This window comes from Pristiophorus japonicus, chromosome 6 (genome assembly GCF_044704955.1).
Source record: "Pristiophorus japonicus isolate sPriJap1 chromosome 6, sPriJap1.hap1, whole genome shotgun sequence".
Lineage (NCBI taxonomy): Eukaryota > Metazoa > Chordata > Chondrichthyes > Pristiophoridae > Pristiophorus > Pristiophorus japonicus.
In genome coordinates this window covers 140668101-140696070 of record NC_091982.1, presented here as the reverse complement: position 1 = coordinate 140696070, position 27970 = coordinate 140668101, and the positions used below count along the sequence as shown (strand labels likewise).

Below are 27970 nucleotides of genomic sequence, written 5' to 3'. Positions count from 1 at the left end.
GTTAATCCGGAAACTAGGGTCCTGAACTTGAGGAAAGGTCACTTCGACGGTATGAGGTGTGAATTGGCTAGAATAGACTGGCAGAGGATACTTAAAGGGTTGACGGTGGATAAGCAATGGCAAACATTTAAAGATCACATGGATGAACTTCAGCAATTGTACATCCCTGTCTGGAGTAAAAATAAAACTGGGAAGGTGGCTCAACCATGGCTAACGAGGGAAATTAAGGATAGTGTTAAAACCAAGGAAGAGGCATATAAATTGGCTAGAAAAAGCAACAAATCTGAGAACTAGGAGAAATTTTGAATTCAACAGGGGAGGACTAAGGGTTTAATTAAGAAAGGGAAAATAGAGTACGAGAGGAAGCTTGCAGGGAACATGAAAACTGACTGCAAAAGCTTCTATAAATATGTGAAGAGAAAAAGATTAGTAAAGATGGATTCAGGTGAACTTATAATGGGGAACAAAGAAATGGCAGACCAATTGAACCAAAACTTCGGTTCTGTTTTCACAAAGGAAGATACAAATAACCTTCCGAATGTACTAGGGGACAGTGGGTCGAGTGAGAATGAGGAACGGAAAGATATCCTTATTAGGCGGGAAATTGTGTTAGGGAAATTGATGGGATTAAAGGCCGATAAATCCCTGGGTCCTGATAGTCTGCATCCCAGAGTACTTAAGGAAGTGGCCCTAGAAATGGTGGATGCATTGGTGATCATTTTCCAACAGTCTATTGACTCTGGATCAGTTCCTATGGACTGGAGGGTAGTTAATGTAATGCCACTTTTTCAAAAAAGGAGGGAGAGAGAAAGCGGGTAATTATAGACCGGTTAGCCTGACATCAGTAGTGGGGAAAATGTTGGAATCAATCATTAAGGATGAAATATCAGCCTATTTGGAAAGCAAGTGACAGGATCGGACCAAGTCAGCATGGATTTATGAAAGGGAAATCATGCTTGACGAATCTTCTGGAATTTTTTGAGGATGTAACTAGTAGCGTGTACAAGGAAAAACCAGTGGATGTGGTGTATTTGGACTTTCAAAAGGCTTTTGACAAGGTCCCGCACAAGAGATTGGTGTACAAAATCGAAGCGCATGGTATTGGGGGTAATGTACTGACGTGGATAGAGAACTGGTTGGCAGACAGGAAGCAGAGAGTCAGGATAAACAGATCCTTTTCAGAATGGCAGGCAGTTACTAGTGGGGTGCCGCAGGGCTCAGTGCTGGGACCCCAGCTCTTTACAATATGCATTAACGATTTGGACGAAGGAATTGAGTGTAATATCTCCAAGTTTGCGGATGACACTAAACTGGGTGGCGGTGTGCGCTGTGTGGAGGACGCTAAGAGACTGCAGGGTGACTTGGACAGATTAGATGAGTGGGCAAATACATGGCAGATGCAGTATAATGTGGATAAATGTGAGGTTATCCATTTTGGGGGCAAAAACACGAAGGCAGATTATTATCTGAATGGTGGCAGATTAGGAAAAGGAGAGGTGCAATGAGACCTGGGTATCATGGTTCATCAGTCACTGAAAGTACAGGTACAGCAGGCAGTGAAGAAGGCAAATGGTATGTTGGCCTTCATAGCTAGGGGATTTGAATATAGGAGCAGGGAGGTCTTATGCAGTTGTACAGGGCCTCAGTGAGGTCTCACCTGGAATATTGTGTTCAGTTTTGGTCTCCTAGTCTGAGGAAGAACGTTCTTGCTGATGAGGGAGTGCAGCGAAGGTTCACCAGACTGATTCCAGGGATGGCTGGGCTGTCATATGAGGAGAGACTGGATCAACTGGGCCTTTATCCACTGGAGTTTAGAAGAATGAGAGGGGATCTCCTAGAAACATATATGATTCTGACGGGACTGGACAGGTTAGATGCGGGAAGAATGTTCTCGATGTTGGGGAAGTTCAGAACCAGGGAACATAGTCTTTGGATAAGGGGTAGGCCATTTAGGACTGAGATGAGAAGAAACTTCTTCATTCAGAGAGTTGTTGACCTGTGGAATTCCCTGCCACAGAGAGTTGTTGATGCCAGTTCATTGGATATATTCAAGAGGGAGTTAGATATGGCCCTTCCGGTTAAGGGGATCAGGAGTATGAAGAGAAAGCAGGAAAGGGGTACTGAAGGAATGATCAGCCATGATCTTATTGAATGGCGGTGCAGGCTCGAAGGGCCGAATGGCCTACTCCTGCACCTATTTTCTATGTTTCTATGTCCTCTGAGTTCACTGCCCTCTGCTTCCTTAATTGATCCCTCCGTATAAACACCCTTACCTATATTCATTGCCACTCCCTCAGTTTTGCCATCTCACGCAGTCTCCCTACTCCCATCATATCAATCAAAGAGAAGTCCATCTCTGATTTTCTTGTATCACTCTCCACCGACAACCCCCTTCCCCCTCCCAACCCCACTTCCTTGTGTCCACCCCTGAAAAAAAACTCACCCCCAAGTCACTGACAAACTGCACTTTCAAATTCCCGACTGTCAAGCCTTTTGGCTGCCTTTCACCACAACATACGAACAATGAAAGACAGGTAAAGACCATCGAGCCTGTCCCACACAATTGTGTTACCTTGTGCATCACACACATGCATTCCACCCCACCCGAAACCATGTGATCTCCTGGGAGAGGCAAAAAAACATTAAAAAAACCAGACCAATTTGGTGGGGGGGAATTTGGGAAATACCTCTCTGACCAATCTAGGCGAGCGAAACTAGTCCAGGAGATCACTCTGGCCCTGAATTCCCTGCAGTAACCTACCTTCTGTAAGAGATGATCTCTGCCGCAGCCAGAAACAAATCCAGCTCTCGCTTGAAGGAATTCAGCGAGTCTGCATCCACCACATGAAACGCAGCTTGTCCCAGAGGTCTACTATTCTCTGGGAAAGGAACCATCTCCTGATATCGAACCTTGTTCTAGCCCTATACAACTTGAATTTATGACCCCTGGTCCTGCCTAATCTATTTAATAAACTGTCCCCCACTAACCTGCTCTAAGGTACAGTATTCCAAGTGTGGTCTGACTAAGGTCTTGTACAAGGGCAAAACAGTATGCCTCGTCTTATACTCAGTTGTCCTATGGATACACCCCAACAAATTTGTATACAGGAAGTTTATTTAAAAACAAACACCACTACCCAGGACTTATTTTGAATTATTACATGAATACCATAATTACAGGATAACAGCCTTAATTCACTCTATTTACAGGGGCTTTCAGAATTGTTACGTCATCTGTAGGTCGGCCTTCACGGTTGGTCTGCACTATTTCAATGCATTTAGCTACCGACAACCCTTAGCACACATGACCAAAGATTGTGTGTTTGCCATCCAGCAGTAGTGTAGGTCCCAAAGTTAAAAAGAACTGGCTGTCATTCGTATCTGGGCCTGCATTTGCCATGGCAAGGATCCCTGCACCTGTGAATTTTAAATCTTTGTGAAATAAAAGGGGTCAGACGGTCTAGTAAGGAGGAGGAACTGAGGGAAATCCTTATTAGTCAGGAAATTGTGTTGGGGAAATTGATGGAATTGAATGCTGATAAATCCTCATGGCCTGATGGTCTGCATCCCAGAGTACTTAAGGAGGTGGCCTTGAAAATAGCGGATGCATTGACAGTAATTTTCCAACATTCCATAGACTCTGGATCAGTTCCTATGGAGTGGAGGGTAGCCAATGTAACCCCACTTTTTAAAAAAGGAGGGAGAGAGAAAACGGAATTATAGACCGGTCAGCCTGACATCGGTAGTGGGTAAAATGATGGAATCAATTATTAAGGATGTCATAGCAGCGCATTTGGAAAGAGGTGACATGATAGGTCCAAGTCAGCTTGGATTTGTGAAAGAGAAATCATGCTTGACAAATCTTCTGGAATTTTTTGAGGATGTTTCCAGTAGAGTGGACAAGGGAGAACCAGTTGATGTGGTGTATTTGGACTTTCTGAAGGCTTTCGACAAGGTCCCACACAAGAGATTAATGTGCCAAATTAAAGCACATGGGATTGAGGGTAGGGTGCTGACGTGGATTGAGAACTGGTTGTCAGACAGGAAGCAAAGAGTAGGAGTAAATGGGTACTTTTCAGAATGGCAAGCAGTGACTAGTGGGGTACCACAAGGTTCTGTGCTGGGGCCCCAGCTGTTTACACTGTACATTAATGATTTAGACGAGGGGATTAAATGTAGTATCTCCAAATTTGAGGATTACACTAAGTTGGGTGGCAGTGTGAGCTGCGAGGAGGATGCTATGAGGCTGCAGAGTGACTTGGATAGGTTAGGTGAGTGGGCAAATGCATGGCAGATGAAGTATAATGTGGATAAATGTGAGGCTATCCACTTTGGTGGTAAGAACAGAGAGACAGACTATTATCTGAATGGTGACAGATTAGGAAAAGGGGAGGTGCAACGAGACCTGGGTGTCATGGTACATCAGTCATTGAAGGTTGGCATGCAGGTACAGCAGGCAGGCAGTTAAGAAAGCAAATGGCCTGTTGGATTTCATAGCGAGGGGATTTGAGTACAGGGGCAGGGAGGTGTTACTACAGTTGTACAGGGCCTTGGTGAGGCCACACCTCAAGTATTGTGTACAGATTTGGTCTCCCTAACTTGAGGAAGGACATTCTTGCTATATTGAGGGAGTGCAGCGAAGGTTCACCAGACTGATTCCCGGGATGGCGGGACTGACATAATAAGAAAGACTGGATCAACTGGGCTTGTATTCACGAGTTCAGAAGAATGAGAGGGGATCTCATAGAAATGTTTAAAATTCTGACGGGTTTAGACAGGTTAGATGCAGGAAGAATGTTCCCAATGTTGGGAAAGTCCAGAACCAGGGGTCACAGTCTAAGGATAAGGGGTAAGCCATTTAGGACCGAGATGAGGAGAAACTTCTTCACCCAGAGAGTGGTGAACCTGTGGAATTCTCTACCACAGAAAGTTGTTGAGGCCAATTCACTAAATATATTCAAAAGGGAGTTAGATGTAGCCCTTACTGCTAGGAGGATCAAGGGGTATGGCGAGAAAGCAGGAATGGGGTACTGAAGTTGCATGTTCAGCCATGAACTCATTGAATGGCGGTGCAGGCTCGAAGGGCCGAATGGCCTGCTCCTGCACCTATTTTCTATGTTTCTAAATTCATCTTTAAACTGCTTTCCATAAATAGATGACTCTCCTCGACCTTTTCCAGTTGGATCGCTTCTTGGAATCACAAAACCACTGATGACTCTATGGAACTTTGTACCATTGTAATAACCTGTTTGAGCCAGCTCAGCGACGTTTCTGCAGGATTTTGGTGCATGCTTCCATTATAATTCCGATAATATGTTTCCCATAGTCGTTTACAGTGTCACATTCTGGGGTTGCCTGGCATCCGGAGGAATCGCCGACATTCTCTGTGCTTTCGCTCGCTCGGGCCTCCCGTTGCACCAGAGTGAGTGGCTGTGTGAGCCGACTCCAACTCCCAGCTCCATACAGGCGGATCTGTTCAATCACACCATTGCCTCCATCTTTGATGCTCTTGCCCCATTAAAACCATTACTCTCACCTTGGTTCGACCCTCAGCTCCATTCCCTTAAGTCCAAGGGATGCAGACTTGAACATTTGTGATAGGCAAGTGGTTTAGCCATTCATTGCCAGATCTGGCTGAACCACACAAAGCACAATCAGGTCCTGCTCTCCTCTGTTAATGCTGTTCACTATTCCAGGATCATCCTGGAATGCCAAGATAACCATAGGCGGCTTTAAACCCCTCTCCCCTGTCCCCTCCACCCTTGCCTTCAACAGTAAGTATGAGGAACTCATGGACTTCTTTGTCACTAAGATTGAGACCATCTGTTAAACTGCCTCTAATGCCTCCCTCCCTTCCACCAGGCCAAATCTCCCCTAAGGTTCCCCCCTGCCCTAGCCCTGAACTCACATCTTTCTCTAGTTTTTCTCCTATCTTCCCTCATGCCCTCTCCGAGCTCACCTTGTCCATGAGACCCATCTTCTGCTCCCTCGACCCTATTCCCATCAAACTACCGGCCACCCACCTTTCCTTCCTGGCTCCCATGTTAGCTGATACTGTTAATGGTTCTTCCTCCCCTTCAAATCAAATCTGTCGCCATTACCCCTCTCAAAAACCCACTCTTGATCACAGCGCAGCACTTAGCGGAACTCCCTGTTGTTGCAAATTACCACCCCATCTCTAGCCTCCTTTTCCCCTCAAGTCCTGGAACATGTTGACCCTTCCCAAATCCATGTCCATCTTTCCCGCAACGCCATGTTTGAATCTCTCCAATCAGGTTTCCACCCTTGCCACAGTACTGAAATTACCCTTATCAAAGTCACAAATGACATCCTATGTGACTGTGACCATGGTTAATGAACCCTCCTCATCCTTCTCAACCTGCCTGCAGCCTTTGACACGGTTGACCATACCATCCTCCAACACCTCTCCTACGTTGTCCAGCCAGGTGGGACGGCCCTTTCATTATGCCTCCTATTGTCTCATGTACTATCACTTCAGCTATTTCATAGGCTGCCCCTCGAATCGAGGATGGCTTGCTTCCACGGCAAGAAAGGATGAGTTCACAGGTGTTTCAAATGAAGGACCCCGAACTACATCCTCAAGGGTGGAAGATGTTTGTGCATGGATTTTTTTAACGAGTGGTGGCCATTGCACACCAGCCATCACACGGGCTTGACAGAGCTAGGTCTTGGTCCAGTGGCAAGGATTACCCAAGATGACTGGAGACCAGCTCTGCTGCACGGACCTAGTGTACACATATATCGCAGTGTGGGCTGGCCCATACTGCCCCTGGCCCCGAACTCGCGCCTCTCCTGGGCCTCGATCACGTCCCTCCACAGGCTCTTGCTGCTCCTTCGCCCCGACCTCGCCGCTCCTGCTGTATCTGCCCATGCTCCAAACACCGACCTAGACCTTGATGACGTCACTCTTCGCTGCCGTCACCCTCCTGCACCAGATCGCGCTGCTCCCTCGAGTAGTATGCCCCCACGCTGCTCCCGAGGTCACTCGCCGCTCCTTTTATGGCCCGACCTGCCGCTGGTGTTGTCACGCAGATCGGGACCTCCACGCCATCTCCTGTTTAACATTTAAGCACTTTACCTGTCATCATATTTCTACTCTTCTGTGTGTATGTTTGTGTCCCTTCCCCTTTTCCTTTTTCAATGCTGTTCATCTGTAATTTATTCTCATTCTGACAAAGGCTCCGCAGACTAATGTTAACAGGAGCCAGCCTTGACAAGCTCTTCTCTCCTCTGAGTGAGAGAGTCATGGATTCAAGTCCCACTCGAGACACTTGAGCACATAATCCAGACTGATGCTTCAAAGCCTGGGGTGAGATTTGGCTTGTTGGGCAAGGGAGAAGGGGCAGTTGAATGGATGGTGTCAGTCTTGATGACAAAGAAGCCCATTGGATAGGACAGAGAAAAGGGGTTTAAGGAGATAATTGGCGGTGGAGAAAAGAAGCTGGTGGTTATCTATTCTCTCCAGGCTGATCCTGAGGAGTGAGACCTGATGGTGCTCAAATGGGATCCAGCCAGATCTGGTAATTTATGACAAAACCAGTTCTGCACCAGATACATTCAAGTCTGAACCTCTTGGAGTTTGAGAGGACAGGAGGGCAGTCAATTCAGAAGAGAGGGGGAATGAGGAGCTGAGATAGAGATTGAAATCAGGAGTTGCTCAGTGCAGGGGCTGTGGAGGAAAAGGAGGAGGATTTTAGGGGGAGGATTTTAAAGGGGCTGAATTGAATGGAACAAGGTGATGTGTTGAAAAGAGGAGAACGCACCCGAGGAATGGGGAAGAGAGCAAGGTGTGACTTGGCAGGAAGGGCCGTACCACCACCATCACATTTTGATTGGGACAAGTGGTACAATGTATAGGTGGGGGTGGGAGATTTCAGTAAGGGGCAAGTGGCACCACACAGGAGCCAAATTTCAGTGTAAGTGCAATCACCCACAGCAAGGTTGTAGATTTATAGATGGCAAGGGCCTTGCTTGTGAGTAAAAGGACATTGTGGAAGGAGCTGTGGTGGTGGGGCAATGAATGATTTACTGGCAGAGTCCAAGGCAGTAGTGGTCAATGGGGTGATCCGGATGGGAAGGAGATTGGTGAGGTTAGTCCTAAGTGGGCAAACTGGGCAGGAAGGGCAATAAGAGGAGAGGGCATGGAGCACGGGTCGGGGAGGGGGAGGAGGGAGGTCGGTTCGGGGCGGGGGAAGGGAGGTCAGGTTGGGTCCGGTCCGGGGGGGGGGGGGGGGGTCGGGAGCACGGTTCGGGTCGGAGGGGTGGTGGGAGGGAGGTCGGTTCGGTGCGGGTCGGGTCCAGTCCGGGGGGTTGGGTCCTGGGGCGGGGGGGGGGGGAGCGGGAGTCGGGTCGGGAGGAAGCAGGAGCTGGGCGAGGGCTAGGGGCTGCGTGCTCCGGGCCCCTCCCACACAGTTTTGGGCGCCTGGAGCTACTGCACATGCGCGCCCACTGTAGCGCGCATGTGCAGAGGTCCCGGCACTGTTTTCAGCGCAGGGACCTAGCTCCGCCCCCTACAGCTCGTACTGCGCCGAGGGCCAGAGGACCTGCAGGGAGCTGGAGAATCTGGAAGTTTTTTTTAGGCGCACTTTGTGGCGCGAAAAACGGGCGTCCAGGTCGGGGCTGCGCCGTTCTAGGCGCGGCCCGAAACTTGGGCCCCATATGTTACAATAAATATTACAATATCTGATTAACCCATTGTCAGCCCACAAGAGCTATACTTCATTGATCAAGAAACTCACCAAACACGAATGTATTCTATAATGGAGGCACACAACTCCCAGAGAGTTATTTTTTTTTAGTGTTTCCCTCTGCAGATCCAGTGGGTAAAGACACCGATCCCTGGTCTAACACAGAATGACGAGCCTATATAAAGCCTTAAGCCAACAACAACTTGCATCTTTATCTAACCTTTAAGTAACATAGTAATACGTTCCAAGGTGCCTCACAGGAGAGTTATCAAACAAATTTTGACACTGAGCCACATAGAGATATTCGAGCAGAAGAGGTAGGTTTTAAGCAACATCTTAAAAAAGGAGAGAGAGGCGGAGAGATTTAGGGAGAGAAGTCCAGAGCACATGCAACTGAAGGCACGGCCGCCAATGGTGGGGCGATTAAAATCAGGGATGCGCAAGACGCCAGAATTGGAGGAACACAGAGATCTCGGAGGGTTGTAGGGCTGAAGGAGATTACAGAGATAGGGAGGGTTGTAGGGCTGGAGGAGGTTATAGGATAGGGAGGGTTGTAGGGCTGGAGGAGGTTACAGGGATAGGGAGGGCCGAGTCCTCTGTTGGAGTACAGTGTGTAGTATTGAGCCCTACACTAGTGAAGCAGGCCAGGACCCAGTGGTTAATTAGACTCGCAGGCTGGAGCTTAATATTCAAAACAAGAGGTTTATTCACCAACGGCAGTTGTGTTTTTTAAGTGCAGCAATGAAGAAAACGATAACTGATTTCTTTCCAGCATACAGATTTCATTCTTAGCTCCTTCCTCTTGAGCCTCTCCCCAACTGAACAATTTCCCTGCCTTTCATCCTTCGAGCTGGGAGTTGTTCTTGTTTGACCTTAATCGCCTTGCCTTGGTCATTCTGACATTTTATAGAGTTTCTTAAAGCTGTACCCCTGTAGCAGATGCAGAGCTTGCAAAGCCTATGGCTCATATATCTTCCCTCTCTCACTCTGTTATAACTAGGAAGGACCCTGAGGCTTTACAAAGGGTACATAGAAACATAGAAAATAGGTGCAGGAGTAGGCCATTTGGCTCTTTGAGCCTGCAGCACCATTCAATATGAACATGGCTGATCATGCAACTTCAGTACCCCATTCCTGCTTTCTCTCCATACCCCCTGATCCCTTTAGCCATAAGGGTCACATCTAACTCCCTTTTGAATATATCTAACGAACTAGCCTCAACAACTTTCTGTGGTAGAGAATTCCACAGGTTCACAATTCTCTGAGTGAAGAAGTTTCTCCTCATCTTGGTCCTAAATGGCTTACCCTTATCCTTAGACTGTGACCCCTGGTTCTGGAATTCCCCAACATCGGGAACATTCTTCTTGTATCTAACCTGTCCAATCCCGTCAGAATTTTATATGTTTCTATGAGATCCCCTTTCATTCATCTAAATTCCAGTGAATATAAACCTAGTCGATCCAGTCTGTCTTCATATGTCAGTCCTGCCATTCCGGGAATCAGTCTGGTGAACCTTCGTTGCACTCTCTCAATAGCAAGAATGTCCTTCCTCAGATTAGGAGACCAAAACTGTACACAATATTCAAGGTGTGGCCTCACCAAGGCCCTGTACAACTGCAGTAAGACCTCCCTGCTCCTATACTCAACTCCTCTCACTATGAAGGCCAACATGCCATTTGCCTTCTTCACCGCCTGCTGTACCTGCATGCCACCTTTCAATGACTGATGTACCATGACACCCAGGTCTCGTTGCACCTCCCCTTTTCCTAATCTGTCACCATTCAGATAATATTCTGCCTTCCTGTTTTTGCCAGCAAAGTGGATAATATTACATTTATCTACATTATACTGCATTTGCCATGCATTTGCCCACTCACCTAATCTGTCCAAGTCACCCTGCAGTCTCTTAGCATCCTGGTACATTGCAGGTAAAATGCAGATTCACCAGGATACTGCCTTTATGAGGAAATACAAATGCAAAGGGAGACTTGAAAAATTAGGCCTTATTTCATTGGAGCAATGCAAATAATGTGGCGTTTAAAATTATGAAAGGATGGCGTAGGGTAGATGGAAGCAGAATGTTACTAGAAAAAAGAAAGACTTGCATTTATATAGCGCCTTTCACAACCACCAGACATCTCAAAGCGCTTTACAGCCAATGAAGTACTTTTGGAGTGTAGTCACTGTTGTAATGTGTGGAAACACGGCAGCCAATTTACACACATCAAGCTCCCACAAACAGCAATGTGATGATGATCAGATAATCTTTTTTTTGTTATGTTGATTGAGGGATAAATATTGGCCAGGACCGGGGATAACTCCCCTGCTCTTTTTCAAAATAGTGCCATGGGATCTTTTACGTCCACTTGAGAGAACAGATGGAGCCTCAGTTTAGTGTCTCACCCGAAAGGTGGCATCTCCGACAATGCAGTGGTCCCTCAGCACCGCACTGGCGTGTCAGCCTAGATTTTTTTTTTATGCTCGAGTCCCTGGAGTGGAGTAGTTGAGAGTTCAAGAACGAGGGGCCACAGATACTAGATTAAATGTTTAGATGAGCATCCAGACCTCCAACACGAGGAAACACCATCTGTGCGCTAAACTGGCCGCTTTCAGATGTATATTCCAAGTAGAACCTGTTACAGTTTCACTTAAAGCAATTCTAATTGTTCCATATTTTTCTCAAAAGCCTCCCATATATTTTTGTGGAATTGAAATAGAATGTTATCAAGAGGTTGAGAATTGTTGAGGGGAGAGGAATGGAAGTTCATGAATGCAGCGGCAATTTGTTTGAAAAGAAAGACTTGCATTGATATCGCACCTTTTGTTACCATCGGGCGTCTTAAAGCACTTTTGAAGTGTAGTCACTGTTGTAATTCTTAGCTGAGGATTGGCTAACTAACTGAGAACAGAGTCGGGATAAATGGTTCATTCTCTGGTTGGCAACCAGTAACTAGTGGGGTGCTACGGGGATCAGTGCTGGGACCCCAACTATTTACGATTGATATTAATGACTTGGATGAAGGGACTGAGTTTGCTGATGATACAAAGGTGGGAGGAAAAGCAATGTGTGAGAAGGGACACAAAAAATATGCAAAAGGACATAGACAGGCTAAGTGAGTGGGCAAAAATTTGGCAGATGGAGTATTATATTGGAAAGTGTGAGGTCATGCACTTTGACAGAAAAAATTAAAGAGCAAGTTATTATTTAAATGGAGAAAGATTGCAAAGTGCCACAGTACAGCGGGACCTGGGACTACTTGTGCCTGAAACACAAAAGGATAGTTTGTAGGTACAGCAAGTGATCAGGAAGGTCAATAGTATCTTGACCTTTATTGCAAAGGGGATGGAGTATAAAAGCAGGGAAGTCTTGCTACAGCTATGTAAGGTATTGGTGAGGCCACACCTGGAATACTGCGCGCAGTTTTTGTTATGTATTGATGTGTGTATCGTCCTGGTACCTTAAATGTAATACAAGAACAATGGTGCACCACAGAGGGCGCTGTGGTGGGAAACCTGAAAGTACCTGCAAGAGGCAGTATGAAAGGCTGACCACCACACCTGAGAGTCACTCTGAGGCTGTTCAATAAAGGACTAAGGTCACAGCAGTTAGATTAACACCAGACCGTGTGGAGTCAGTGATTTGTGTGTTACATACACCACATTGGCGACAAGGAAGCTGACGAACTCCACGCAACCATGGCTACTCTGGGCTCGCTAAAGGATTTTACCGTGGGCAATGATTGGGAGGCCTTTACGGAAAGGCTCGAGGACTACTTCACAGCAAACGGAGGACACGGACGCAATGAGAGATAAGCGTAAGGCGATATTGCTTTCCAGTTGTGGAGATGAGGTTTACTGTCTCGTCAGGGATTTGCTGGCACCCGGGAGTGCCAGGGACAAGTCATATGAGGAGCTGACTGAACTCATTCGTGACCAGTTGAAACCAAAGGAGAGCATCCTCACGGCCAGATACAAATTTTACCATCGCTGCAGACCTGAGGGCCAGGATGTCACCAAATATGCTGCGGACCTCAGGAGACGTGCGGCGCCATGTGATTTTGGCGCACACCTTGACGAGGCGTTGCAGGACGTTTTCGTTATGGGGATTGGCCATGAGGGCCTCATTCACAAGCTGTTAGCCACGGAACCCACAGTCACTCTGACAAAGGCCATCACCATCAGCCGGACATATATGACCTCGACTTGCAGCACCAAGCAAATAATCCACAATCTCAAACCCGGCAGGCACTGTCCACAGAATAGCGCCCACCACGGACAAAACTGCAGAACGTGGCTCTGCCTGGGGAAGAGAGCACGGACCTCGGGGTCCTGGAACTCAGAGTCCGCTGAGGGGGGGCCAATCAAGCAGCACCATGCAATCAAGCAGCACCATGCTGGCGTTGCGGAGGAAGCCATGGGGCTCACCGGTGCAGGTTTGCGGAGTACACGTGCAATACCTGCCACATGAAAGGCCCCCTTCAGCATATGTGTAAAAGAAATCGGACTCACCATGTTGCTGAGGAGATGGGGGATGATCCACCATCCAGCGAGGAGCAGGCAGAAGAAGATGAGGTGTTGGGACTGTACACGTGTACCGACGATTCGCCCCCAGTGATAATGGAAGTAAAAATCAACGGAGTCCCTGTGAGTATGGAAGTGGGCACGGGCTCGGGTCCATCGTTGATGAGTCGGAGAACTTTTGATAAACTGTGGATTAACCCAGCTGCACGACCTAAGCTGGTCACGGCGAAGCTGCATACCTGCACCAGAGAACTAATACCTGTTCTTGGCAGAGCGGAGGTGCAGGTATCCCACGGGAACAAGACTCACGGTTTACCTTTGTGGGCCGTTGCAGGCGATGGGCCGACACTCCTCGGCCGGAGGTGGATGGGGCGGTCCGTGGGAGCTGGGAAGACTTCACCACTCCACAGGCTGCTGCTCCCTAGGGTGCTGCCGTGCCCCGGGTCCCCAGAGAGCAGCGCTGACCGAGCTGGAGCTGCAGCCTCAATCCACCCACCGGCAAGCAGAGCAAGCCCCAGCCCTGGACCTCAAGCCACACAGATCCTGCAGCCTTAGCCCCCACAGGCAAGCAGAACAAGCCCCAGCCCCGGACCTCACACAGAGATCCTGCAGCCTCAGCCCCAACAGGCAAGCAGCCCTGCAGAGGCGGGCCTAGTGGGGGGCGGGGTGAGCCGGTGGGGCGCTGCAGACGGGGTGCGAGGGATGGCCGGCGGATCGGAGGGGCCCACGCAGAGGGAGAGTCTGGCGGTGGCAGCAGCAGGAGGTCGGCGGCCCCAAGCTTAGAACGGTGCACCTTTAGAACAGAAACCTAAAAGTTACCTTGCTATTGTCCCCGCATCGGGAACGATGAAGCCCTTGGCGTAGCGCAGCACAAGGGGCAGGGGGGCGGAGCCAGGTCCCGGCGCTGAAAACTGCCGGGACCTCTGCACATGCGCGCTAGAGTGTGTGCGCATGTGCATTAACTCCTCGCCCCCGAATCTGTGCAGGCTGTGTGGGAGGGGCCCGAAGCACACCGTCCCTAGCCCTGGCCGAATGGGCTCCCCGCCGTGACCTACGGGAACCGTGCCTGCCGCGTTCAGCTGGAAGTACTATAAAGAACATAAAGTCTGGAATGAGAGAGGGCCATTTGAATCATCAAGCATGCACCATCCCGAATTCATGCCTTATTATTGTATCATGGAACAAGGAGGGAAGTCAGTGAACATTTATTTACACAAAGAGTAATGACGTTGTGGAAGAAGTTGCTCGAGAGAGAGAGAGATATCAACAGAGAGTAATAATATAAATGAGTTAAGGTAAGTTTCTGGAGAGAAAATGATTGAAGGGTATGGAGAAAAGCTGGGTTTCAGATTATTTAAAAAAAGATGGGCTTGTTCCTAAACATGTGTCTGTTCTCCCCCACCCCATGGAGTTGTGTGTTTTTGCATTAATTTCTGAAGAAGCAAATACAATGAGCTTTCTCACAGTGGCTCAGCCATTTGGGAGTTTACAATGACAAAGCTAAAAATGTATTGTTGTGCAGACAGCTTCAAATAATTTGATAAACTATACAAAAATCACTTGAGGGTGTAAAGATCCTGTGTTACTGGATGTTTTAAAGTAGCTTTTATCTCCACCTACCTGTTGCATGTAGATTTGTGTTAGTTTACCTAGAATTCTGTAAAAGCAATCAATATGGTAAAGGAGGGGCAGTTCTGAAGCACGTCTGATTTAGCAATGCATGAAGCAGTAAGCTTGTAATCCAAAACGTACGTTCGGAGGAACTAGCTGAGATAGTCGGTTGTGATTAGGCATGTCAATAATTAATTAACAAATTTGCTATGTCAAAAACTAGTTATGGTGTGGGATGGTGTAATCATTTTCAAAACATTATAGTGATTGATTTATTGGTTGATTTATTGATTTATTTATCATTTATTATTGATGATGGCTCTTTATTTGTAAAAGTGAAGTGTTTAATGCTAAACTTCCCTTCCCCCCCCCCCCCCCCCCATCTCTCGTTCCCTGTGCCTAATTACTAAAGTGTAGGCAAGGTTTTTCTGAGCGTACAAAAATCTACACTTACTCCATTCTAAGTTAGTTTTGACTAAGTTTTCGTTGCCTAAACTTGCAAAATAGGCATAAGTGGCTGGACACGCCCCCTTTTGAAAAAAAAACTGTTCCAAAATGAAACTATTCTAACTCGCTAGAACTGGAGCAAACTAAATGCCGAGAATTGCAATTTCTAAGATGCTCCATTCTAAACTAGTTGCTCCAAAAAAATAGGAGCAACTCAGGCTGAAACTTGAGCCCGATGTTTCCACTGATAGGGGAGACTAGAACTAGAGGGCATGATCTTAGAATAAGGGGCCGCCCATTTAAAACTGAGATGAGGAGAAATTTCTCCTCTCTGGGAGTTGTAAATCTGTGGAATTCGCTGTCTCCGAGAGCTGTGGAAGCTGGGACATTGAATACATTTAAGACAGAAATAGACAGTTTCTTAAACAATAAAGGGTTATGGGGAGCGGGCGGAGAAGTGGAGCTGAGTCCATAATCAGATCAGCCATGATCGTATTGAATGAAGGAGCAGGTTCGAGGGGCTGAATGGCCTACTCCTGCTCCTCTTTCTTATGTTCTTATGTAATGTCGGGAATGTGGCAGACAATTTGGCATAGCAAGCTCCCACAAACAGCTCACCTTGGATAATGATCAGATAATCTTTTTTTAGTGATGTTGATTGAGAGATAAGTATTGTCCAGGACACCAAGGATAACATCCCTGCTCTTCTTCAAAATAGCACCATGGGATCTTTAGTGCCACAGCCTTCTGACTCAGAGGTGAGTGTTACCCACTGAGCCACAGCTCATACCGTGGGATGGTGCTGGGTTGCAAAACATAAAATACAATCTTGTGTATCTGTACTGTGCTTAACGCTGCTCTTTGTTTTCCTCTGTTTGATTTCATAATTGGCTTGGTGGATTAAAGTAATGATGTACTGCAGAACAGCCTGAGAAACCTAGGTTCAGTTTGAGCTAGTGGTGATATGCATACTCGGGCCAATGTTTGATTCCATTCCGCCACTGACATTCTGCCTTAGCTTCTTTTGAATTTGAGCCTTGTGTGTGATTTAGGAATATTGTGTCACTGACCATGGAGCAACGTTGTCTGAGGTTGTGGAGCTGTAACTGTTTATCTGTTGCATAAGCGAGCTGATGTCTACAGTAGGCTGGTTTGGAAAATAGAAAGAGTAAAAGAGATGTGGTTTGTTGGTGACTAATTCTGCCATTTTTCTGACTAGAAATCTGCTGCCCATCAATCACGTTTGCATAGAGGATGGGGAGAGGCCTATGGTACTGCTACCCTATATGAATTGGGGGAATCTGAAACTCTTCCTTCGACAGTGCAAGCTTGCTGAGGCCAACAATCCACAGGTAACTACTAAGCACTACCACTTTTTTGTACATTTCATAGTTACCATAGTTAAAAGATTGGACCTAACTAAGCATCTAGCATGTTATATCTGAGTTTAAATGCTTTGTGTTGATAGAATGATACAGCACAGAAGGATGCCATTTTGACCCATTATGCCTGTGCCGGCTCTTTTAGTCCCACTCCCCTGCACTTTCCCCATAGCCCTGCAATTTCTTTCTCCTTCAAGTATCTATCCAATTCCCTTTACTATTGAATCTGTATCCACTACCCTATCAGGCAATGAATTCCAAATCCTAACCGCTCCTTGCATAAAAAAGTTTTTCTCTCATGTCACCTTTGGTTCTTTTGGCAATCACCTTAAATATGTGCCCTCTGGTTATCAACCCTTCAGCGTTCTCTATGTTAAAGGTGCAATATAACCAAGTTAATGTGTCTTCTATTCAGAAATATATTCTGAGATTGTAGGTGCCATACCATTGTTTGTGGAATGGGGTTCCAATTTACCCTCAAAATCTCGCACAATTACGTCAATCTCTGGTGCTCTCAGCCCCTAGAGAATGTACCTTTCTAGTTCAAGAGCCAGTGCTTCAACTCAAAAATAAAGATTGAGCCTGTTATAAACAGGCCACAAAATTCATCAAATAAAATCAAGTTCTGCAAAATATAACAGAACAGCAGCAGAGGAGGGGGCAGGGTGGGTGGCATGAGTAGGTTCACACAGCGCAGGCAGCAGGCTCATTTGAAGGACCACGATGAATGCTAGCACATTGCATTAACCGAGACATCCCCATGAACCGAAGCAAAGCTAGCCCACGCAGTACTTGACTTTTAGCAAAGCCAGAATGTGGAATTTGCAGGACTTACCCTCTCCCTCGAATGTGGGCGCAGCTTGTGCAGTGGTGGTTGCTTTTCTCCAGGCAGGACCCATCAAAGCAGCGACCCTGTCTTTCAAGGGTGTCAGTGGATGCAGATTTGCCAGCCTGTTCGAGTTCTCTCTCTTGCTGTGTGCCACTTTCCTCTGCAAAGATGAAAATAGAACTTATTAGGAAGTGTGTCTTTCTGCTGGGTGGGACATACAGATGGTCACATTTACAATTGCAATTCCAGTGAATAAATGAAAATATTACTTGCGCTAACTACTTGACTAAAGTCTGGCCACTTATTTTTGCACTGGCCTCCAGACCTCGGGGTGGTCACCATTGCACAGTAATCTTCTGCAACTTGGTTCCAGCATTTCTTCATTTCTTTTGCTGAAACTTTTGTGACCTCAGCTGGTGTCCAGCTCGTGCCACCTAGCCTCAATTACAGTAACCAGGTCCTCCACTTCCTCTTGTGAGAAATTCTTGGTCCTTGAGCTGCATTGCATATTGCAGCTCCGATTTTTTTTCCACGAGAATTAAAGTTCTCTCACAGCACTCAAAGTTCTCACACACAACTGGCTCTTTAAAAATGGCCGAATGCAGACCGGGAACATGCAGAACGGGTACATGCGCGCCCGTAGCAGTCACGTAAAAAAACTTCCTTTTTTATCGTGCATGCGCAAAAGGGGGACATCCTTTTTTTGGCGCAGACATTAGGCTCCATTCCCCCATTCTCTTTCACCCCCACCCCGCCCCCCGAAGCTAAAGGACCGGCTGTGCGGTGCCAATTTAAAAAATTAGCGCGGGGAAAATTTAAAGTTTTTTTTGGAGTAGTCGGAGTCAAAAAAAAACGGGAGTAACTCTTGAAATATGCCAAAAAAAACGGCATTGGGGAAAATTGAGCGAAAGTCTTGGTTGAGGAGATACTCAAAGTGCTCATCCAATCGGGCATTGACTGCCTCGCTGTCCTTGTTGAGCACCTCTCTACTATTGGCTCTCAGTGGAATAGGGCTTACAGTGCTTGGGTCGTAGGTGGTCTTAACTGCGCTAAAAAATCCACGCACGTCGTGATTGTCGGCTAGCTGCTTGATCTCCTGCGCTTTTTCCACCCACCATCTGTTCTTTAGGCCTCGGACTATTTAGAACTATACCAACTGGCTAGCCTCCCACATTCTACCCTACGTAAACTAAAGCTAATCCAAAACTCGGCTGCTCGTATCCTAACTCGCACCAAATCCCGCTCACCCATCACCTCTGTGCTCGCTGACCTACATTGGCTAACATTAAGTAACGCCTCGATTTCAAAATTCTCATCCTTATTTTCAAATTCCACCATGGCCTCGTCCTCCTTATCTCTGTAATTTCTTCCAGCCCCTGAGATGTCTGCGCTCCTCTAATTCTGCCCTCTTGAGCATCCCTGATTATAATCGCTCAACCATTGGTGGCCATGCCTTCTGCTGCCTGGGCCCCAAGCTCTGGAACTCCCTCCCTAAACCGCTCTACCCCTCTCTCCTTTTTGGTCACCTGCGCTAATTTCTACTTATGCGGCTCAGTGTCATAGTTTTATCTTGTAATACACCTGTGTGGCTCCTTGGGATGTTTCACTACGTTAGAGGTGCTATGTAAATACAAGTTGTTGTGCATAGAATTATAGAAATTTAGGTACAGATAAGGACATTCAGTCCATTGTGCTTGCACTGATGTTAGCTGTTAACTGGCAAATGGCAAGCAAACAAAGGAGTGTGTAGTTTCAGAAAGAACTTATGAAGGCTTGCACTAGATGGCACTGTTGGAATTCTTCTATAATCTCTCAATTGGTCATAAGAACATAAGAAATAGGAATAGGAGTAGGCCATACGGCCCCTCGAGCCTGCTCCGCCATTCAATAAGATCATGGCTGATCTGATCATGGACTCAGCTCCACTTCCCCGCCCGCTCCCCATAACCCCTTATCCCCTTATTGTTTAAGAAACTGCCTATTTCTGTCTTAAATTTATTCAATGTCCCAGCTTCCACAGCTCTCTGAGGCAGCGAATTCCAGAGATTTATAACCCTCTGAGAGAAGAAATTTCTCCTTATCTCAGTTTTAAATGGGCGACCCCTTACTCTAAGATCATGCCCTCTAGTTCTAGTCTCCCCCATCAGTGGAAACATCCTCTCTGCATCCACCTTGTCAAGCTCCCTCATAATCTTATACGTTTCAATAAGATCACTTCTCATTCTTCTGAATTCCAATGAGTAGGGGCCCAACCTACTCAACCTTTCCTCATAAGTCAACCCCCTCATCCCCGGTATCAACCTTGTGAACCTTCTCTGAACTGCCTCCAAAGCAAGTATATCCTTTCGTAAATATGGAAACCAAAACTGCACGCAGTATTCCAGGTGTGGCCTCACCAATACCCTGTATAGCTATAGCAAGACTTCCCTGCTTTTATACTCCAACCCCTTTGCAATAAAGGCCAAAATTCCATTGGCCTTCCTGATCACTTGCTATACCTGCAAATTATCCTTTTGTGTTTCATGCACAAGTGCCCCCCCCCCAGGTCCCGCCATACTGCAGCACTTTGCAATCTTTCTCCATTTAAATAATAATTTGCTCTTTGATTTTTTTCTGCCAATGTGCATGACCTCACACTTTCTAATATTATACTCCATCTGCCAAATTTTTGCCCACTCACTTAGCCTGTCTATGTCCTTTTGCAGATTTTTTGTGTCCTCCTCACACATTTGCTTTTCCTCCCATCCAAGTATTGTCAGCAAACTTGGCTACGTTACACTCAGTCCTTTCTTCGAAGTCGTTAATATGAATTGTAAAATAGTTGGGGTCCCAGCACTGATCCCTGCGGCACCCCACTAGTTACTGTTTGCCCACCCGAGAATGAACCAATTATCCCGACTCTCTGTTTTCTGTTAGTTAACCAATCCTCTATCCATGCTAATATATTGCCCCTAACCCCGTGAACTTTTATCTTGTGCAGTAACCTTTTATGTGGCACCTTGTCAAATGCCTTCTGGAAGTCCAAACACATTATCCACCCTGTTCGTTACATCCTCAAAGACTTCCAGCAAATTTGTCAAACATGACTTCCCCTTCATAAATCCATGCTGACTCTGCCTGGCCGGATTATGCTTTTCCAAATGTCCTGCTACTGCTTCTTTAATAATGGACTCCAACATTTTCCCAACCACAGATGTTAGGCTAACTAGCTGTAGTTTCCTGCTTTTTGTCTGCCTCTTTTTTTAAATAGGGGTGTTACATTTGCAGTTTTCCAATCTGCTGGGTCCTCCCCAAAATCCGGGGAATTTTGGTAAATTACAACCATAGCATCCACAATCCCTGCCGCTACTTCTCTTAAGACCCGAGGATGCAAGCCATCAGGTCCAGGGGATTTATCTACCTTTCGTCCCATTATCTTACTGAGTACCACCTCCTTAGTGATTGTGATTGTGTTAAGTTTCCCCCCACCCCATAGCCCCTTGACTATCTACTGTTGGAATATTATTAGTGTTCTCTACTGTAAAGACTGATACAAAATATTTGTTCAGAATTTCTGCCATCTCCATGTTTCCCATTACTAATTCCCCGGTCACTCCTCCTCCACATAGTATTTGCCATAATAGTACTGTTAATTTCTACCAATTTTAAGGTAGAGATTTATTTAAATTAGCAAAATGAATGTGTGCATGTAAGGGTTGGAGACGGGCACTTTGTCAACATATGAAGAATGATGAGTATTATGACAACCACAGCTGAGTTCTTAATTGTACCCTTTTGGAGACCGAACTGAAGACCAGCTGGGATCTTCATCAAAAGCAGACTGCTATGCAAACCAGTGGCATTATCTGAATTGTGGAGTGTTCTTGCACCCTTTGTTGCTTCTTGCACTGGGATGTATGAAAGGTAGATTCACAAGGGGGTTGGATGGAAAGTGTCACCCTCCATATCCACCCATGCATTCTGAACCGAAACTGTGTTTCAGACTGCTGGACTGTTCATTAACCTAGCATGAGAATTGCATTGCCAGGTTAGCCAACACCATCCCTCCACAACTATATAATCTTGACTTTCCAGTAACTATCACGGAAATTCCACCTCATTCAGCAGAACTGTTGGGGTATGTCCACATTGTGCACTTCTTCCACAACTTACTGAGGCGCTTCAAACTCCAGTGAGAATCATTCACCTCCCTTGTGCCTCCTGAGCTACACCTCTTGAACCCTAAAAGCACCTAGAAATATATATCTGTTATTACATTGGAACATTGGGGGGAAATCTGGCAACAAACCTTTAACATACATATTCAAATCCAAGTGAGCCAACTCAAACTCATTCACAGTACTCATACGCTCCACAGTTTTACTCTTTCCTGTCTGAAGAATGGTGGAGAGAATTTTCCACCACTTTCTTACAATTCTCCAGTCCTTCTATCCTCTCATCCATGCATTATGTTAAGTGACAAAGACCATGACCAGCATTGAGATCCTGTCAAATCCCCTTCTTTCTGTTGTCACGCCTCCTGAACTACCTGAGGTATGAAGGTGAACACACCTTCACTGCCCTAATGTTTAGAGCCCAATGTTATGCCACTTGACCTGTATGGCTGCCTCAGGCAAACTTATTTTAAAAAGGGCCCAAAGCTGTGACAACTATGATTGCATGGGTATATTTACTGTGTTGTAATCTTACCTTGTGATCTGTCTTGTGCTCAACCACAAACTTGATACAAAATGTTCTGAAATTATTTTGGTTGGATAAACATCCCAATATTATGACAGAAAGAAAAGGTTATCCTTCGGTGGCCTAGCATTAATTTTAGTAATTACTTTTCCTTTTTTCTCCCTTCCAAACACAACCAAAATAGAGCTTCTGTACAGATAAATCATATGTTCTTAAAGAGGCAGTGCTGTGTGTGTAATCTATAATAAAATTAAAGTAATAAATAGGTGAAAAATCCAAATGTAAAGTCATTTTGTTCTATTCAAACTTTTTAATTTTCTTCCGCATATGTGGTCCTACTTTTGAGCACTGACTGAAAAAAGTGCATTTTCAGTTACTGCTTGCTGAGAAATTATAGCAGATGATGACCCGGGCTAAGGTTGCTTGGGCAGCACTGGAGGAACCGCAAGCTAAATTGTTTACTCTTGTGATGTCAATTAAAAGCCACAAAGAGTTATTTCTGTATCCATATTTTAGGGATTGTTATGCTAAACTCTTCCATGGTGAGTTTGCTTGATAGCTAGAAAATATACAGAATGAATGCATTTGCTGGTTTTAAGCAGGCTTCTTCAGATACCAAGTTGCATTCCACCTCCTCATATATAAGGCCTCACTTTGCACTCTCAGCTGCTGATTCCTTCAATATAAGAGAATTAGAAGAGCAAGATTTGGAGACAAATTTTTCTTTTAATAAGTATTTCTGCTGACAGAAAAACAGTGTGAGCACTGGCTCTAGTCTGCTTTGGGGCGATCACAAGAGCTGACTTAGTATCCTTTTTTTCCTGTGCTGATTTGTGAGGATAATTAACCAGATAGCCAACTGAACATGAGCAAAGGGTGAAAAGAGCTTCAAAAAGTTGGCAACTCAAAAGCGGTCTTGGATTGAGGCCCATAAATTGTTAGTGAACGTGCAGTGAGCTGCAGGTACACCCAGCTTTCCAATATTTGTATAGTGGGCGATTATGGCAGAAATTGAATGGGTTTCCTCTCCTTTCTTGTAGAGACATTGTGGGTCATTGTGGATGTTTATTAATGCTCTGTTACTAAATCCGATTGCTAAATTGAGTTAAAGTGGTTTGTACAGTGATTCCAGTGACATGGAATCACTTCTCTTTTTCTCTACCCCCACCACCAACACCACCACCACCTCAGTTCATCGACCCCCACAAACCAACCTCTCGGATCACCATGGTACTGCCTCCCTCCTCAGGTCACACAGGTATTCTTTCCCCACCCTCCACTCCGATCACACTGGTAGTCTCCCTCCCCCCAGATCACACATCACCTTGTACTCTTTCTCCCCCTTTATACAAGAATGCGTTATTATGTCTAATAGTGATAGATTGAAATGAGTCAAACAGTGGGAGGTTTAGCCATCTGAATGCTCCAGTGCACTGCTGATAATTGACCAGCCATCCTGACACGTTGATAAGACTTCGATGGACATGTCCTTGGGGACTGGGATTCTTGCCCACTCCGCTTCAGATAATGCTCAAGCTGATGCCCTGATTGGTAGGTGGTTTTAGCTGGAAGCAGCACAAAGCTTAGTGTTTTGTGCTGGTAAACTGCTTAGTTTTACCTGGTTAAACATTTGGAAGCCTCTTTGCCTTTGTTCTGGACAACCCGGACCTATGTTTTCTTGGCTTGGTGGGTGTTTTCAGAGTGTGCATTCTATGAGGTGAATAGAAACTACTGGGATTTCCCAGTAATTTGATCTGGAGATTCTTAAGGTGGTTCTGATTCAGTGCAGACTGATAACTGGCAGGACCTCCATTAATAACTGCCTCTGACTTGATGAAGCCAGTGTAGATTACATTGAACAAACAGCAGTCAGCCATGGGTGTACAAGGTATTGCGGCCTAGGACATTGTGCTTCACAAATGTACCTTGCTGTGGTTTTCCAACAGACCTAAAGAGAAGGCTGATGAGATTATTCTTTACAAGAAAAGGTCCCCTTTAATGACATAAGTGGGCATCATTTTGGAAAGTTTCAGAAATAAAGGCTATTTTAGCTCTGGAATGCTCACTGCAGTCAACCTCAAAAATGCATCCTTCCATATCGCTGATCTTGATGAACCGTGCTGATTCTTTACAAGAGAGGTGGGCAAAATCTCAGCTGGCCAGAATCAGAGAGACAAGTTGTTAATACAGAAGCAAAACTTAAAATGAGAAGAATCAAGAGATATTGGCTCCAAGTTTCCACACGCGGCGAAAAAGGCGCACCTCAGAGCTGGGCGCCTGTTTTTCGCGCCGAAAACGGCGCCGGAAAAAAAGTGCGGTATTCTGGGAGCTCGAAGTCTGCTTGGCGCGGCGCACAGGGGGCGGAGCCTACCGCTCGCGCCTATTTTGTAAGTAGGAGGGGGCGGGTACAATTGAAATGAGGCTTCTTGGTGCCGGCAACCCTGCGCATTGGAGCGTTCGCGCACGCGCAGTCTGAAGTAAACATTGGCACTCGGCCATTTTTAAAAGTACTGCAGAAAAAGTGAAGATTTGTTTCTTGGACCCCTGCAAAGGCTTTTATTTTAATTTTCTTGATATTTCTGTGTGTGAGGGAGTGCTTTTAGCAGCACTGCTGAATAAATCACCTGCTGAAATCAGTGAGTTCAGCTTTTCACTGCTAAACTTGCAGAACCGGTGCCTGCAAATTAAGGACTGTGTTTTTGGAGAAATAAAAGTGCCAATTCAACTTTGCAATGGATCAACTTCCATCAAGAACAAAGAATTTCTTGCATGAGGAAGCAAACCATTGCATAATATGTGGTGCACCCATTGTGCAAATTTAAATATAAAGATGTCGATGTGGCTGCCTCTCCCTGTCCAAATGGCCTCAGTCAGTCCCCCTCACAGCTCGAAGACTGCTGCTGCTCTTTCTTCGGCTCCCGGCCAGCCACTGACGCTGCTGAAATCCCATGGCCGAATGGCCTCCAGTCCGTCCGGGTGCTGCATCTTCGTGGGGAATGAAGGCCTGCCTCAAGCACCGCAGCTCAGCTCGAAGGCTGCTTGCTGCCGCTGCCGTCGAGACACTGACGCCACACCGCTGCCTGAAAGGCCTGACTGAAGCACTTTCACACAGGTAGGAACATGGTTTATTTAATCTTTTCTTTGCTTTGCTTATAAATTTTTATTCAGGTTGGATTTATTTGAACAATATTTGTATAAGTATAACTAAGGATTTATTGTAGAATTTAATGACTTCCCTCCCCCCCCCCCCCCACACCTCGTTCCCTACGCCTAATTTGTAACCTGCGCCTGATTTTTTTAAAGTGTAGACAAGGTTTTTTCAAGCGTACAAAAATCTTCACTTACTCCATTCTAAGTTAGTTTGGTGTTTGTTTTCACTGTGGAAACTTTGAAATCAGGCGTCAGTAGCCGGACACGCCCCCTTTTGGGAAAAAAAAATTCTGTTCCAAAGTGAAACTGTTCTACCTGACTAGAACTGCAGAAAACTAAATGTGGAGAATTCCGATTTCTAAGATACTCCATTCTACACCAGTTGCTCCTAAAAATCAGGAGCAAATCATTTGGAAGCTTGGGGCCATTAAGACTATAGACAAGTAGAGGGAAGGCTGAAAATGACAGAGGAACATAAATCCAAGTAAAGCAAACAATCCAAGAAAACAAGTCCAGAATTGCTATTAAGTGCCTATACCTAAATGCTAAATTCATTTGGAATATGATGTTTCATAAAACAACTTGCAAGGGGTGAGAATGTGTTAAAACAGATTAAAGGGAGCGTAGTAGCCTGGAGCTTCTGCTTTGAGCTCAATCAGTGATGATGTCACAAATTGCGCCAGTTTTAAGTGTTTTTTTCCCTCCCTCAAACACAGTTGTGTAATGCCTATTGTAAAATCTGTCATGAACAGCGCAAAGAAAAATTTTTGCTTAAAATATATTCCTTGATATATTTAAGAGTGGTAACCCTGGTGCAGTTTTATTACTGCAGCTGAAAATGGGTTTATTACAAAAAATAAGCATTTTTAATCAGTGTCTAGTCCACCATCTGTGAGTTACCCAAGTTTAAATAACTGAGATTACTTTTAAAAAGCTATACAGAGCCATTTGCTTGCTATATTGGAATACAGTAGTCAGGTACCTAGTAAATTAAAATAAAAATTATATTCAGAAACATTGGTGTCCTTGCACCTAAATAAAAGCCAGTTAATTTCAGGAGCCTCCTTGAAGGTCCGCAAATGATTACAATGGGCCCAAGTTTCGGGCCGCGTCTAAGACGGCGCAGCCCGGACCTGGACGCCCGTTTTTCGTGTCACAAAGTGCGCCTAAAAAAAACTCACCTATTCTCTGGCTCCCTGCAGGTCCTCTGGAGCTGGTCGCGGCGCAGCAGGAGCTGTGGGGGGCGGAGCCAGGTCTATGTGCAGAGGTCCCGGCAAACAGTGCCGGGACCTCTGCACATGTGCACTACAGTGGGCGCGCATGTGCAGTAGCTCCAGGCGCCCAAAATTGTGGGAGGGGTCCGAAGCACGCAACCCCTAGCCCTGGCCGAATGGCCTCACTGGGGCTGCGTGGATAAGGTTCACCTCCCACCCGATCGGACCCGACCCGACTTGACTCCCGCTCCCCGGACCGGATCCCCGCTCTTCCCACCCCGCCCTGGCGATCCGACCTCTGGTCCCCGACCCGACCCAGTTTCCGCTCTCTTCCCCTCCCCCCCCCCCCCCCTCGGCGACCTCACCTCCGCGACTCTCTTTCCTCCCCCCCCCCCCACAACCCCCGATCTCCGCGACAGCGCCCCCCCCCCCGATCTCCAGGACCCAAGACCCGACGCCACCTACCTGTAAATCCAGCCCGAAGTCTTGGGCCTGGCCGTTCAGCCTCCTTCTCTCCTTCCTTTCCTCCCTCCTCCCCCCTCCCCTCCCTCCCCCCCTCTCTCCCCTCCCTCCCCCCCTCTCCCTCCCCCTCCCTCCCTCCCCCCTCCTCCCTCCTCCCCCTCCCTCCTCCTCCCTCCCCCCCCTCTCGCCTCCTCCCTCCCCCCTCTCCTCCCCCTCCCCCCCTTCTCCTCCCTCCTCCCCCCCTTCTCCTCCCTCCTCCCCCCCTTCTCCTCCCTCCTCCCCCCCTTCTCCTCCCTCCTCCCCCCCTTCTCCTCCCCCCCCTCTCCTCCCTCCTCCCCCCTTCTCCTCCCTCCCCCCCTTCTCCTCCCTCCCCCCCTTCTCCTCCCTCCCCCCCTTCTCCCTCCCTCCCCCCTTCCTCCTCCCTCCCCCCCTTCTCCTCTCTCCCCCCTTCTCCTCCCTCCCCCCCTTCTCCTCCCTCCCCCCCCTTCTCCTCCCTCCCTCCCTCCCCTTCTCCTCCCTCCCTCCCTCCCCTTCTCCTCCCTCCCTCCCTCCCTTCTCCTCCCTCCCTCCCTCCCCTTCTCCTCCCTCCCCCCCTTCTCCTCCCTCCCCCCCTTCTCCTCCCTCCCCCCCCTTCTCCTCCCTCCCCCCCCTTCTCCTCCCTCCCCCCCCCTTCTCCTCCCTCCCCCCCCTTCTCCTCCCTCCCCCCCCTTCTCCTCCCTCCCCCCCTTCTCCCTCCCTCCCCCCCTTCTCCTCCCTCCCCCCTTCTCCTCCCTCCCCCCCTTCTCCTCCCTCCCCCCTTCCCCCCTTTCTCCTCCTTCCCCCCCATCTCCCCCTCTCCCCTCCCCTCCTCCCCTCCCCACCACCCCCTCCTCCCCCCACCCCCCCTCTCCCCCCACCCCCCCCCCCCTCTCCCCCCACCCCCCCTCTCCCCCCACCCCCCCTCTCCCCCCACCCCCCCTCTCCCCC

General features: G+C 47.1%; 1 protein-coding gene and 1 pseudogene across 1 annotated transcript in view; one reads left to right on the top strand and one right to left on the bottom strand.

The window, feature by feature from the left end:
* Positions 1-27970, top strand: part of ryk (receptor like tyrosine kinase) — a 316752-nt gene that overhangs the window by 221476 nt on the left and 67306 nt on the right. The window contains exon 11 of the mRNA XM_070884019.1: positions 16507-16639. Within this exon, the coding sequence (XP_070740120.1) occupies positions 16507-16639 (133 nt within the window). The remainder of the gene's footprint in view (positions 1-16506; positions 16640-27970) is intronic.
* On the bottom strand, positions 3191-5381 carry LOC139265246 (peptidyl-prolyl cis-trans isomerase-like 1; annotated as a pseudogene).